At 35.7% G+C, this 12,500-nt stretch overlaps 1 protein-coding gene across 1 annotated transcript in view; it reads left to right on the plus strand.

The window, feature by feature from the left end:
- The window catches only part of LOC144957837 (uncharacterized), a 42,440-nt gene extending 40,756 nt beyond the window's left edge, over positions 1 to 1,684 (plus strand). Inside the window, exon 3 of the mRNA XM_078889298.1 lies at positions 765 to 1,684. Within this exon, the coding sequence (XP_078745424.1) occupies positions 765 to 1,057 (293 nt within the window). The 3' untranslated portion in view covers positions 1,058 to 1,684. The remainder of the gene's footprint in view (positions 1 to 764) is intronic.
- The last annotated feature ends 10,816 nt before the right edge of the window (positions 1,685 to 12,500 follow it).

The raw sequence follows: 12,500 nt of genomic DNA on the forward strand, positions 1-12,500 counted from the left end.
AACAGGCGGCATGTCCCGTCCTACATGTTAAACGTTGCTGTTGACCAGGGACCCCTTGTAAAGCGCTTTGAGCACATTTAGTGGATTAGAACTTTGACAACAAAGGCCAGGATGTATAATGATGCAGTCTTTATTCAGGAACAATGGAACAGATCATTCTTTTGTATCGTATTCTATAGGCGTGTATGAGCACATTACGTGGATATTGCGCTATATGAAAAGCTCACGTTTTAAATATTTTATATAGGCAGAAAGAAGGAAGAAAATCTACCCAGTATCTAAAATTCATTTGAGTGTGCTTTTGATTTCAGCTAACACAGTCGATGTAGATACAAATTGGTAGTTGCAATCCATCATTTTGATATTTCATCATTCTTTTCATTTGTATCGGTTATGTGTGGGGTTTTTTTCCCGTCTTCGTTGTTGTTGTTCTTGTTGTCGTCGGCGTCGTCGTAGTCGTCGACATCATCATCATCATCATCATCATCATCATCATCATCATCATCATCATCATCATCATCATCACATTATTATTATTATTATTATTATTATTTTATTATTATTATTATTATTATTATTATTATTATTATTATTATTATTATTATTATTATTATTATTATTATTATTGTTGTTGTGTCTGACTATCGTCCTGACAAAAACCTATTTTGATGCGATGACTTCCAAGCATATGCCTTCAATATGACATCACATCAAAACTAAAACTTTCATTTTTCTTTTTATTCTCTTTTTTTTTTCACCCCCAGACGGAAGTGAATCAGACACCAAAAGGTCAAGGACATCCTATACCAGACACCAAACTCTCGAACTCGAAAAGGAATTCCACTACAACAAGTACCTTACCAGAAGACGGCGCATCGAGATTGCGCATGCGCTGAACTTGACGGAAAGGCAGATCAAAATCTGGTTCCAGAATCGCCGGATGAAGTGGAAGAAAGACCACAAGTTGTCGCACATCGCCAAGAACATGAATTTGGCCAATGCCCTGGAAAAGGCTGCCGAGGAGCAACAGGCAAAATTGACGCAGATGGTCATGTGACAATGATAGCATAGATGTGTGATTGATGTCAGAATAGTCATTTTAATTTAATATCATTTACCTTTGGACAATAGCAATGAATGAACTAGAGTTGTGTCCAGTTTTCTGTAAAGACATTATAGAAAAGTGGCCTGGAAAAGGCGACGGAAGAACAACTTGTAAAATTGACGCAGATGGTCATATGACAATGATAGGATAGATGAGTGATTGATGGAAGAATAGTTTATTAAATATTGTTTACCTATGGACCATAGCGATGCACTCGAGTTATGTCCAGTTTTCTGTAAAGACATTATAGAAAAGTGGCCTGGAGAAGGTGACGGAAGAACAACTTGTAAAATTGACGCAGATGGTCATGTGACAATGATAGGATAGATGTGTGATTGATGGATAGTTAATTTAATATTATCTAAATTTGCCTTTGAACCATAGTTTAGAATGAAATAGAGTTATGTCAAATTCTCTGTAAAGACATTATAGAAAATTGGCCTGGAAAAGGCGACGGAAGAGGAACTTGCAAAATTGACCAAGAAGGTTTTATGACAATGACAGAACGGAGGTGTGATTGTTGGTCTATTACTCGTATTTATTAAATCTTCTGTAAAAAAAAAAAAAAAAAAAAAAAAACCATCTGTAAAGTAGTCTATCCGAGCCATTTGGCTCATGGAGCCTGAGTTTATCATTCTATAGGGAATGAGATTAGCGGAAGAGTAGCGTCCCTTGATTGGACGTCACCTTACAGAGAGAACGTCAATTTGGTTTTGAAGTGTCTCAAGCCGCTTTCACCGGAAGCGAGGGCGAGAGACGCATGCGCACAACCACCATGACGTTCTCTCTCTAATAACTTTTCCGCCGGTGACGTCACAGACTATGGGTTACGTCCAATCAAGGGACGCTACTCTTCCGCTAATCTCATTCCCCATAGCGTGAAACGGACAACAGGATTTACTTTCCACCTTTTGGATACAACGCAATATATCGAAAAGTACTTTCCTCCAAATACAACAGGCCCAATCACTATATGAATGACCCAGAGAAGGTGGGCGGCTATGTGGTCTTCTGGTATGACACTCGCTTTCGGATCGGAAAGTCCTCAGTTCGAGCCTCATTTGCGCATAGTTGAGTCCTGTGAAAAGGCTCTTTAGTCTTATTCTCTCGTCGTGATTTAGTGTAAAACGAGTACTTGGCCGTTAATAGCGTTGTTGAGAAATTGTAATGTTGCCTAATAGGCGTTATGTATAGATCGACATGTTGTGTGTGGCTGTTGTCTCGGTCCCTTTTAGTGTGAAGAGAGTGCTCTACCGACAAGGTTATCGAACACCAATCTTTGTAAATTATCGAGTTGCTGGGTCTCTTATATCTGGTGGAAAGTACTTCGAGGTAGACTACCATCCTATCCAAAGGATAGCAAGCAATTTGCTATTGTCTGTTTCACGATATAGAAACCGGGATAAACTCCCGCTCCATGGGACTAATGACTCTGAAAGATTACTTAAGTGGCAATTGAAATAAGGGAGGTGTGCTTGATGGCGTAGTAATTTATGAAACCTTTCATCTTTGGATTATTGCAATGATGAAGGTTTAAATCCATGTAGAGCCACTGGTTGAAATGACCCTCGAGCAATAATAAAATTATATCAAATAGAGAAATATTCGTGATTGTAAATTTTTGAATAGGGGGACGACTTAAATATTGTATTGAATTATATTGAAAAATGTATTGTCAAAGTCTTTGAACTTTTCCGAGATTATCTTTATATTTTTTAAAAGACTTATTTCTCTCTCTCTCTCTCTCTCTCTCTCTCTCTCTCTCTCTCACTCACTCACTCATCACTCTCTCTCTCTCTCTCTCCCTCTCTCTCTCTCTCTCTCTCTCTCTCTCGCTCTCCATCCCTCGCTCACATAACGGCATATCATTTTTAGGGTAGTATTTGAAGCAACAACTATTTGTGCGGCATTTTAGGTCTCGTGTATTGACATCTTTTTGCTTCTGACCTGTAAGTATAGAGTTTGAATCCCACAGTGACGGTCGCAAAATGGAATCCTTGGAGAATGTCCATATTCACTAATTGTCCAAATAGCAATTGAGTGGCGGGAAACCAACGTTATCTCTGTTGAAATCAATCGTCTTCTTCTTCTTCTTCTTCTTCTTCTTCTTCTTCTTCTTCTTCTTCTTCTTCTTCTTCTTCTTCTTCTTCTTCTTCTTCTTCTTCTTCTTCTTCTTCTTCTTCGGTCCTCATCCCACAGTGGGTACGGACCACCGATGAAACTTTTCCATCCTCTTTTGTCGTTGGCCAGTCTTTTCCATCTCCTGCCATCCCATCCCAGACTTCTCCAGCTCTACCAGAAGGTATATCCTTCAGGTTGACCTTGGTCTTCCTTTTTTCCTCTTTCAGGATGGAACCCATTGCATGGCTGCCCTTGTGATATTGTCATTTTGGTTTCCTCAATGTGTGTCCTATCCATCTCCAAAAAAAAACAAAAAACAATTGTAGTAGCGCCTTGTAAGTGACAACTCTGATCCTTCATGTTTAATCCTACAATATTGCTGTTTGCTTGGGTCTCTTGTGAAGGACCTTGAAGCAGATATTAAGTGGATATTGTGCTAAATAGAAGCTCGAGGGTTTGTTTTTTTTTCTTCTCTCTCTCTCTCTCTCTCTCTCTCTCTCTCTCTCTCTCTCTCTCTCTCTCTCTCTCTCTCCATCCCTCGTCAATTCCAATTTCTCCAAACAATGCACTGTTTGACTTCCAGGACTATTCTTGACTTTTCACCGATTTCATTCATCTCGCGTCATTGTGTATGACAAAAGAACCTGGAAATGAATTGGTCATTTGGCATGATGGACTTTGACAACAATGGCTTTGAACTGTCGTGGGGATAGAACACACTTGATGATGTTCAAGATTAGTATAACATTCGTTTTATTCGTGCTTTTAGATTTTATTTCTTTTGGGACTTTCTTGAGTAAGTGGTCCTTCATAGCCCATTATACCAATGGAACTGGGAGTCTATCCCGGTTTCTATGTTTCTATAGCGTGAAATGGATATAGTAGCAATTGCTTACTACACTTTGGATAGGACGCTACGCACTTTTCGCCAGATCTAACAGTCCTAGCTATCCAATTACTGCTGGGTAGGCAGGGCTGGGGTGGGAGGGGTCTTAAAAAATCTAGAGAGCACTCAGTATTGATCTTCGTCCCTTAGCATGTGAAGCCAGTGCTTTATCTATCTTTAACTGAGCAATCAAAATATAAGTTAGCCTGTTTTGCTCAAGGGTAGATTTGCAAATTTCAGCAACAGGGGCTAAGTTCCTCATTCTAAAGAGGTTTTTTTTTTTACCTTAAAGTATCTTAAAGACTTTGAAAAGAAGTGTTAAAACATTTTTAAATAGAAAAAAAGCAATTAGAAAAAAATAAATCAGATATAAAAAAAAATAAATAAATAAACAACAAAAACCAAACCAAAACAAAACAAAGATAATTTTTAAAACCCAGACAGTTTTGAAGAGTTGCAGAGAAGCACTAAAGACATTTTTCAAAAAAAATTGATAAGGTAAAAAAGGGAAAGAAAAACAAAATTTAAACTTTCAACAAAAGAAAAAGAACCAAAAAAAAAAAAAAAAAGAAAACTCCCATTCAGGACCACAGGCTGTTGTTGTTGCCTTGAGATGTTGACTCATTTATCATTTGATTTTGACAACATTTGCATCTTCTTGATAAACGCATTGTGCATGGTGACGACTCTTTTTGTTGGTTTTGGATTGAATGAATCAGAGGAGAAAACGGACGAGAAGGGAAGAGGGAGGGTGGGTGGGTGTAAGATTACTGTTACACTCTTTTAACTCCCCCCCCCCCCCAGAAAAAAAAATACACATTTTAAAAACATTTTGGCCAGAAACTCGTCCTTCAAATTTAAATATCAATCGATTATATAGTGACCCTCGTATTAACTCACACAACCCTAACCCGACTATATCCGTAGTATACCCGTTGATACTTTGACCCCATGCCTATAATATATTACATTTTTCTGTGACAAATTATAGGCGTAGTATCAAAGATAATGTTCTTAATTTCTACATATTATTAATGGTATTTGAATAAAGCGATCTATGCACATCCTCATTTTAAAGAATTTTTTTTTCTGATTTTGAAAAGTAGCAATAATCTCTAGGATTGAGTGAGTCAATCTTGTCAAAATTTCTCAAATGTAGGGACTTTCTTAAAGTCCCGGGTTTGGCGGAGAATTTTGACAAGATGATGATGAACGTCGTTTTAAATTTAATATAATAATAATATTTGAAGGACGAGTTTTCTGGCCAACGCTGTGATTGCGGCTATGTGGTCTAGTGGTATGACACTCGCTTTCGGATCGGAACGTCCTGGGTTCGAGCCTCGCGCTCGGCGCATAGTTGAGTCCTTGGAAAAGGCTCTTTACTCACATTCTCTCACCGTACTCAGGTGTAAAATGAGTACCTGGCCGTTAACAGCGTTGTCTTTGTCCCAAAAATTATAATATCGCCTAACAGGCGTCATGTCCCGTCCTACATGTTAAATGTTGCTGTTGACCAGGGACCCCTTGTAAAGCGCTTTGAGCACATTTAGTGGATATTGCGCTATATAAAGCTCAATTTAGTGTTGTCTATTGTTAGGAGCAAGACAGAATATTATTATTGTAACAAATTGACTCTAAAAATGGGGGCGGGCCAGGATGGTTCAGTTGGTAGTGCATTCGCTTCATAAGTAAAAGGACAGAGATCGATTCCGGGGGCAGTCGAGATTATTTTTTTCTGACCCCCCCCCCCCCCTCCCCCCTCCCCGCCTTATCATCCAGCAGTGATTGGGTAGCTGGCTGGTCTGTTAGATCTGACGGAAAGTGCTTTGGGATAGACTAGCGTCCTATCGAAAGGGTAGCAAGCAATTGGTATTGTCCGTTTCACGCTACACAAATCAGGATAGATTCCCGCTCATTGGCCCGGTGGCTCTGAATGACTAATCTTTCTTTTTTTTTTTTTTTTTTGACTTTTAATAGATGTTTAAAAATGGAAAATTGCCGCAATCCCTTAGATAGGATATCAAGAAAATATCAATTTGATTTAAACAACTACCTATCCTGCATCTTCCTTTAAGTTTCTCCGTACCAACTACAGGAAAATCGTCACAATAGTTACGATACAGTGAACATTTTTCTTTCACAGAATGTTAATGTACATCACAAAATCTTTGTAAAGATAGTTCGAAGATGACGTCACTCAGGTCTTTGTTATTGTTTTTTGCCATCCGCATTTATGAGTAATGCTCACTGAACTGTATTAACCCGACTATAAACGTTCATGGATACACACAGTTTTGTGTGTTGGTTCGTTATACTTCCGGATGGCAATGTTATGAGCTTCTTAGCCAAGCGCATACTATCTATAGTTCAAAAGAACTTAAATGTTATTTTGTAGAACTCAATTATGTTTAGAATGCTCTTAGCTTTGAGTTTTGATAAATCAATTTTCGTGTTAGGAAGGCATGGTGTTTTGGTAAAAGACATTGGAAATGTTTTGGTATGGAAAGAGGTCAATATCTCTTGTCAACCAAAATCCTGTGCCCCCTCGTCTCAAAACGGTATTAAGTCGGGATGATTAAGATGCTTAAAATGGAATTTGTAGCCAGAAATATCATGTTTAAGTTGAGTTTATATGCTTTATAGAGGAGAAGGAATATCACATTTTACCGTGCTAAATACCATATTTCATATTTTTGACCAGTTTAACTATAATTTGACTTGTTAGCATCTGGTCCATTCCAACAGAACACCGTTTTGAGACGAGGGGTCACAATTCTGTCTCCCCCATAGGAAACAGTCTGATTGCTTTACTCGTCTTTGAATGACAAAAAAAAAAAAAAGAAAACAATCTTTGGTTCGAATCCCGGGAATATCTAAATGACTCCCGGGGCGGGGGGTTATTACTTTTCCTATTTATTATTATTATTATTATTATTATTATTATTATTATTATTATTATTATTATTATTATTATTATTATTATTATTATTATTATTATTATATTTGTTTGTTCAATGTTAGAAATTGTATTTATTCTCCATCATAACGAATATATACGAAAGAGTGAAAATAGAGTGGCTACGTATAGGAACGATACAGTCAATGGACGTTTCGGGTACAGACCCTTTTGTCAGCACAACAATACACGAAATTAACGTGGAAAACAAATAAAATAAAATAAAAAACAAAATTACTCGTGTCGTCTGTACTCTTTACACATTGCAGGTCTGATAACCCAATTCCTTATGGGCTCAACACATTGACATTACAACAATGTTAAACGAGGCCCATGACCGGGTTCAGATGTCAGACCTGCACATTATATTATGTACAATAATTTATTATTTTTTCATTTCGTTCTATCCTTCATCTTTTCACTATTTTATTCTTTCCATTTTGATTCTTTCTTATTTTTACTCCATGAATTTTCTCACCCATAACTTACATGTTAACCAAAAATTCAATTCAACAATTTTCCTCACCTTGGATCGATATCAGTCCCTTTGTGTGAAATTCACACTAACCTACAAAAAAAAAATAATTAAATTAAAACTTTAAAAAATGCCATGAATTTAGAAGTTTGTCTAATTATTTTAGAAGTAAAAGATAGAAGTACCACTTTCCTAAATGTTATATGTATTTATTTAAATTATCTAATTTTAAATAACTTAAAATTCTATTTTTAGCATTAGGTTCGCTCTAATATAATACCTTTTCGAGACGAGTGGTAACATATTATAATATAAAATTAATCTAAATTAATTTAATTTCAATATTTCATTCACTTCATACATTATGTGCGCTATGTGGTCTAGTGGTATGACACTCGCTTTCAGATCGGAAGGTCCTGGGTTCGAGCCTCGCTTGGCGTATAGTTGAGTCCTTGGAAAAGACTCTTTACTCATATTCTCTCACCGTACTCATGTGTGAAATGAGTATTATTACCTGACCGTCAACAGCGTTGTCTCTGTCGGAAATAAATTGTAATATCGCATAACAGGCGTTATGTTTCGTTCTACATGTTTCGTGTTGCTGTTGGTCAAGGACCCTTTGTAAAGCGCTTTGAGCACATTTGTGACCAGTCGTCTCAAAACGGTATTATGTCGGAGCGAAACATATGCTTAAAAGCCCAATTTAATGTTAAACTGGTCGAAAATATAAAATGTTGGCATTAGTACCCTAAAATATGGTATCCATTCTCCTCAATAAATCATATAAACGAAACGCAAATCTGATATTTCTGGCTATAAATTCAGTTTTCAGCATCTTAACCAACCCGACTTAATACCGTTAGTGGACATAATATATTGCGCTATATAAAAGCTCTATTTTTAAAAGAAATAATAATATACTCTGTTCAAATTGTTGCTTCGGTGCTTGTCTGTTATAGTCATATATTTTGTCGTAATATTCATTGTAAACAAGCCCTTAACTCAACGTGGACATATTATTATATACAGGTCTAACAACCAAAATCGTTATGGGGCTCATCGTTGTAATAGGAATAAAACAAACCTCTGAAATCAATGTAATATATAACGACCACCTGGCTATTGTAACTAACGAACACTTTGGCCGTACTGTTGATCTTGGGTGGTCGTTATATACAGGGTTGACTGTATTGTCTGTCCATTACAACAATGTTAAAACAGGCCCATAATATGATTTTTGTGTTCGGTTATCGGACCTTCGAATAAGTGCACGTTGACTTACAACCAACAATACCAGTCGGTTCTTTCTATCTTTATTTCAAAGAGGTAAATTATTGTATACTTACCCAAATAAGAAAGATATAATATTATTATTGTAAATAGAAATAGTCCTATGTATGATATGTTTGTCAATAATGAATTAATTGTAATTAATGTTATTTATTATCATTTGATTTACTATCAGGGTGTCCAGCAAGGTCTTAAAGTCGTAAAAAAGTCGTAAATTTGACCTATTGGTCGGAAATGTCGTTAATGGTCGTACATTTTTGCATCCATGGTCGTAAAAACAATGTCGTAAATTGAAAGATTCAATGAATTGAATTTTTAAAATGTTTGTTGAATTAAAAAAAAATACGATAACGTCCTCGTCATTATCATCATTGTTATCATCAGCATTATCATAATTCTCGTCACACTTGTATTGTAAAGTAATGAAATGATGTTACAATAAAGATATTAATGTTATTTTCTTCTCCACCGTATAATGAATAATTCCAAGTTGTTATTCTCAGTAATAATACGTTATGATCGTCATTATCGTTCATCATCATCATCATCATCATCATCATCATCATCATCATCATCATCATCATCATCATCATAATGATCATCATCAGCATCATTATCATCAGTATTATTATTATTATTATTATTATTATTATTATTATTATTATTATTATTATTATTATTATTATTATTATCATTATTATTAATATTTTTAGCATCATTACTGTTATTGTTATATTATTATTTTCATCATCATCATCATCATCATCATCATCATCATCATCATCATCATCATCATCATCATCATCATCATCCTCATCATCATCATCATCATTATTGTTATTGGTTCATGTAATAAATTATTTTTCTTGCAAAAAAAAATATTGTACAAAAGTAAAAGCGAAATAATATCATTCACCATTACAAACCAAGTAACGCATTTGATATTAAATGAATGTATATGAATTATTTTCATTTGTTTTGTGATTAAATTATTCCATTCTTTGTAAAGTAAATATTGTATAAGAATTTCAAAAATTAGATGAAAATTAAATATTACCATTTATATAATACTACATTTCCATGGATTGACCATGCTCAATGCGCTTCAAACTGTTTTATTGTGAAACTGGTACAAATATCGACGACTATTTTTTTTAGCGCATCATGGATGATATACAAAGGTGTTATAATCGTTACGACTTATATTTTACATCAATTGTCTAAGTAATTCTATATTTACATAGTGGCCCCGATTCCTTTGAGAAGTTTTATTTTTTTTTAAGTCAGTCGAACCCCCGACTCAACTTGTTCGGCTCCAATCGCCTAGCCAGGAGATAAGAATACTCTTCAACAGTCGTAACGTCACTTCCTTCCTAATGACGCATGGTAACTTAGTAACACTGGCTCTGAACTATCGGAACAATGGCGGACGCATAAAAGCGTATCCAGAGGAAAAAAAAAACACACATAAATTGGATCACGTTTTGACTTTTACACATTCTGATCACAAGAAACGTTCTAGCCAGCATAAAGAATGAAAAGTAATGATTTTCTTTGTTTAGAACCAAGATGGCTGCCGTTGCGGCGTGACATCAGACTTCTTCAAGTACCCAGTCTGTGCCAGACATCGGTGATCATGATACGCCATTCATCTCTTTGATCAGATAACCTCAGAAAACTAATATTACTCTTCTCTTTCTTTGTCACCCAGCTGTTCAAACTATTCAAATATGTTTTTCTTGGTCTACCTCTACTCTTTTTACCTTCTATCTTTCCTGTGGAAGCAAGATGTTCAATACATTTATGTCGATTTAGGTGCCCTAAAAATTGCATTTGTCTTTTTCTTATTGTACGAATTAATAACCTTTTAGTTTCAGCTTGCTCTAATACTTCTTCATTAGTTTTCTTCTCTGTCCATGAGATTCTTAACATCCTTCTAAGAAACCACATTTCTGCTGCCTCCAGTTTCTTTCTAATGTCTTCTGTAATTGTCCAGCAGACTATTGAATCCAATTGCAAGCGAACCGAACGCTCTGTCGCCAAGCGACCACGAGTAAATGTGTTATCTCCATGCTTCAGTCCCTTGCTCAGTGACTGAGTAGAAATAATATTATGAGCCCACAACATGCCACACACATAATATATACTATGTACAAAACCTTCGTTAACTTATTGATGCTATGCGTATAGCTGACATACTCACAGCACCCGCCGGCCAGATGAGACATACCAACACAAAAAACTGTGTTTAACATAATATGTGACCCCTCGTCTCAAAACGGTATTAAGTCGGGATGCTTAAAATGCTGAAACTGGAATTTGTAGCCGGAAATATCATGCTTACGTTGAGTTTATATGCTTTATAGAGGAGAAGGAATATCATACTTTACTGTGCTAAAATACCATATTTGATGTTTTTTGACCAGTTTAACTATAATTTGACTTTTTAGCATCTGGTCCATTCCGACATAATGCCGTTTTGAGACGAGGGGTCATATATAATAACGTTTATTGATGCTGTGCGCTTAGGTATTTTACTCACAACATTCTGACAGCCAGATATAAAGTAGCAACACACAAAACTGTTTTGTATCTTCACATTTTATAGATAGAACAGAATAGGATTCAACAGTCTGATGTCACATCGCACAGCAACGAGCAGCTTGGTTCTAAACAAAGAAAATCGCTAGTTTTTATTCTTCATGCTGGCTAGACCGTTTTCACGTGTCATGTGATCAAAATGTATAAAAGTCAAAACATGATCAGATTTATAATGTTTTTCTCCTCTGGATACACATTTATACTCGTTGAAGAAGTATTTCATAAGGGCGTCCGCCATTGTTCCAATAGTTTAGAACCAGTTGCTAAGTTACGATGCGTCATTACGAGGGAAATGACGTCATGACTGTTGAAGGCTATTGACGTCACTCAGATATTTGTTATTGTTTTGTTTTGGATTGTTGTGTGTTTTGTTTTGTTTTTTGTCATCCATGTTTATGAGTAATTCTCACTAAACTGTATTAACCAGAATATAAACGTTCAAGGTTATACATAATTGTGGGTATTGGTACGCTTTATGTGTCTGACGGATGTTGTGAGTAGTTTACCTAAACGCATAACATCAATAAGTACAAGAAGGTGACAGCCGGACACAACAAAGGGGCACAATTGATGTGACCAGTCGTCTCAAAAAGGTATTATGTCGGAACGAATAAGATGCTTAAAAGCCCAATTTAATGTTAAACTGGTCAAAAATATACATTGTTGGCATTAGCACCCTAAAATATGGTTTCCATCCTCCTCAATAAAACATACAAACTCAACTCAAGTCTGATATTTCTGGCTATAAATTCAATTTTCAGCATCTTAACCAACCCGACTTAATACCATTTTGAGGCGAAGGGTCACATATATCTAATCTCTTAGAAGGAGCTATCACCTGCCTGGTTTATGAGATAAAGACTTACAAACCCACTAATGGCTTCAGGGCACTATTATTGGTCATCACTGGTCATTGGTCATTTTACTGGTTGCTGGTCATCAAAGATCACTGGTCATTTTTTCTGGTGTAATAGAATATCATTATTATTATTATTATTATTATTATTATTATTATTATTATTATTATTATTATTATTATTATTATTATTATTATAATGATTATTAT

This window comes from Berghia stephanieae, chromosome 12 (assembly GCF_034508935.2).
Source record: "Berghia stephanieae isolate SIO BIC M18660-M18661 chromosome 12, UCSD_Bste_1.3, whole genome shotgun sequence".
Taxonomy (NCBI): Eukaryota; Metazoa; Mollusca; class Gastropoda; order Nudibranchia; family Aeolidiidae; genus Berghia; species Berghia stephanieae.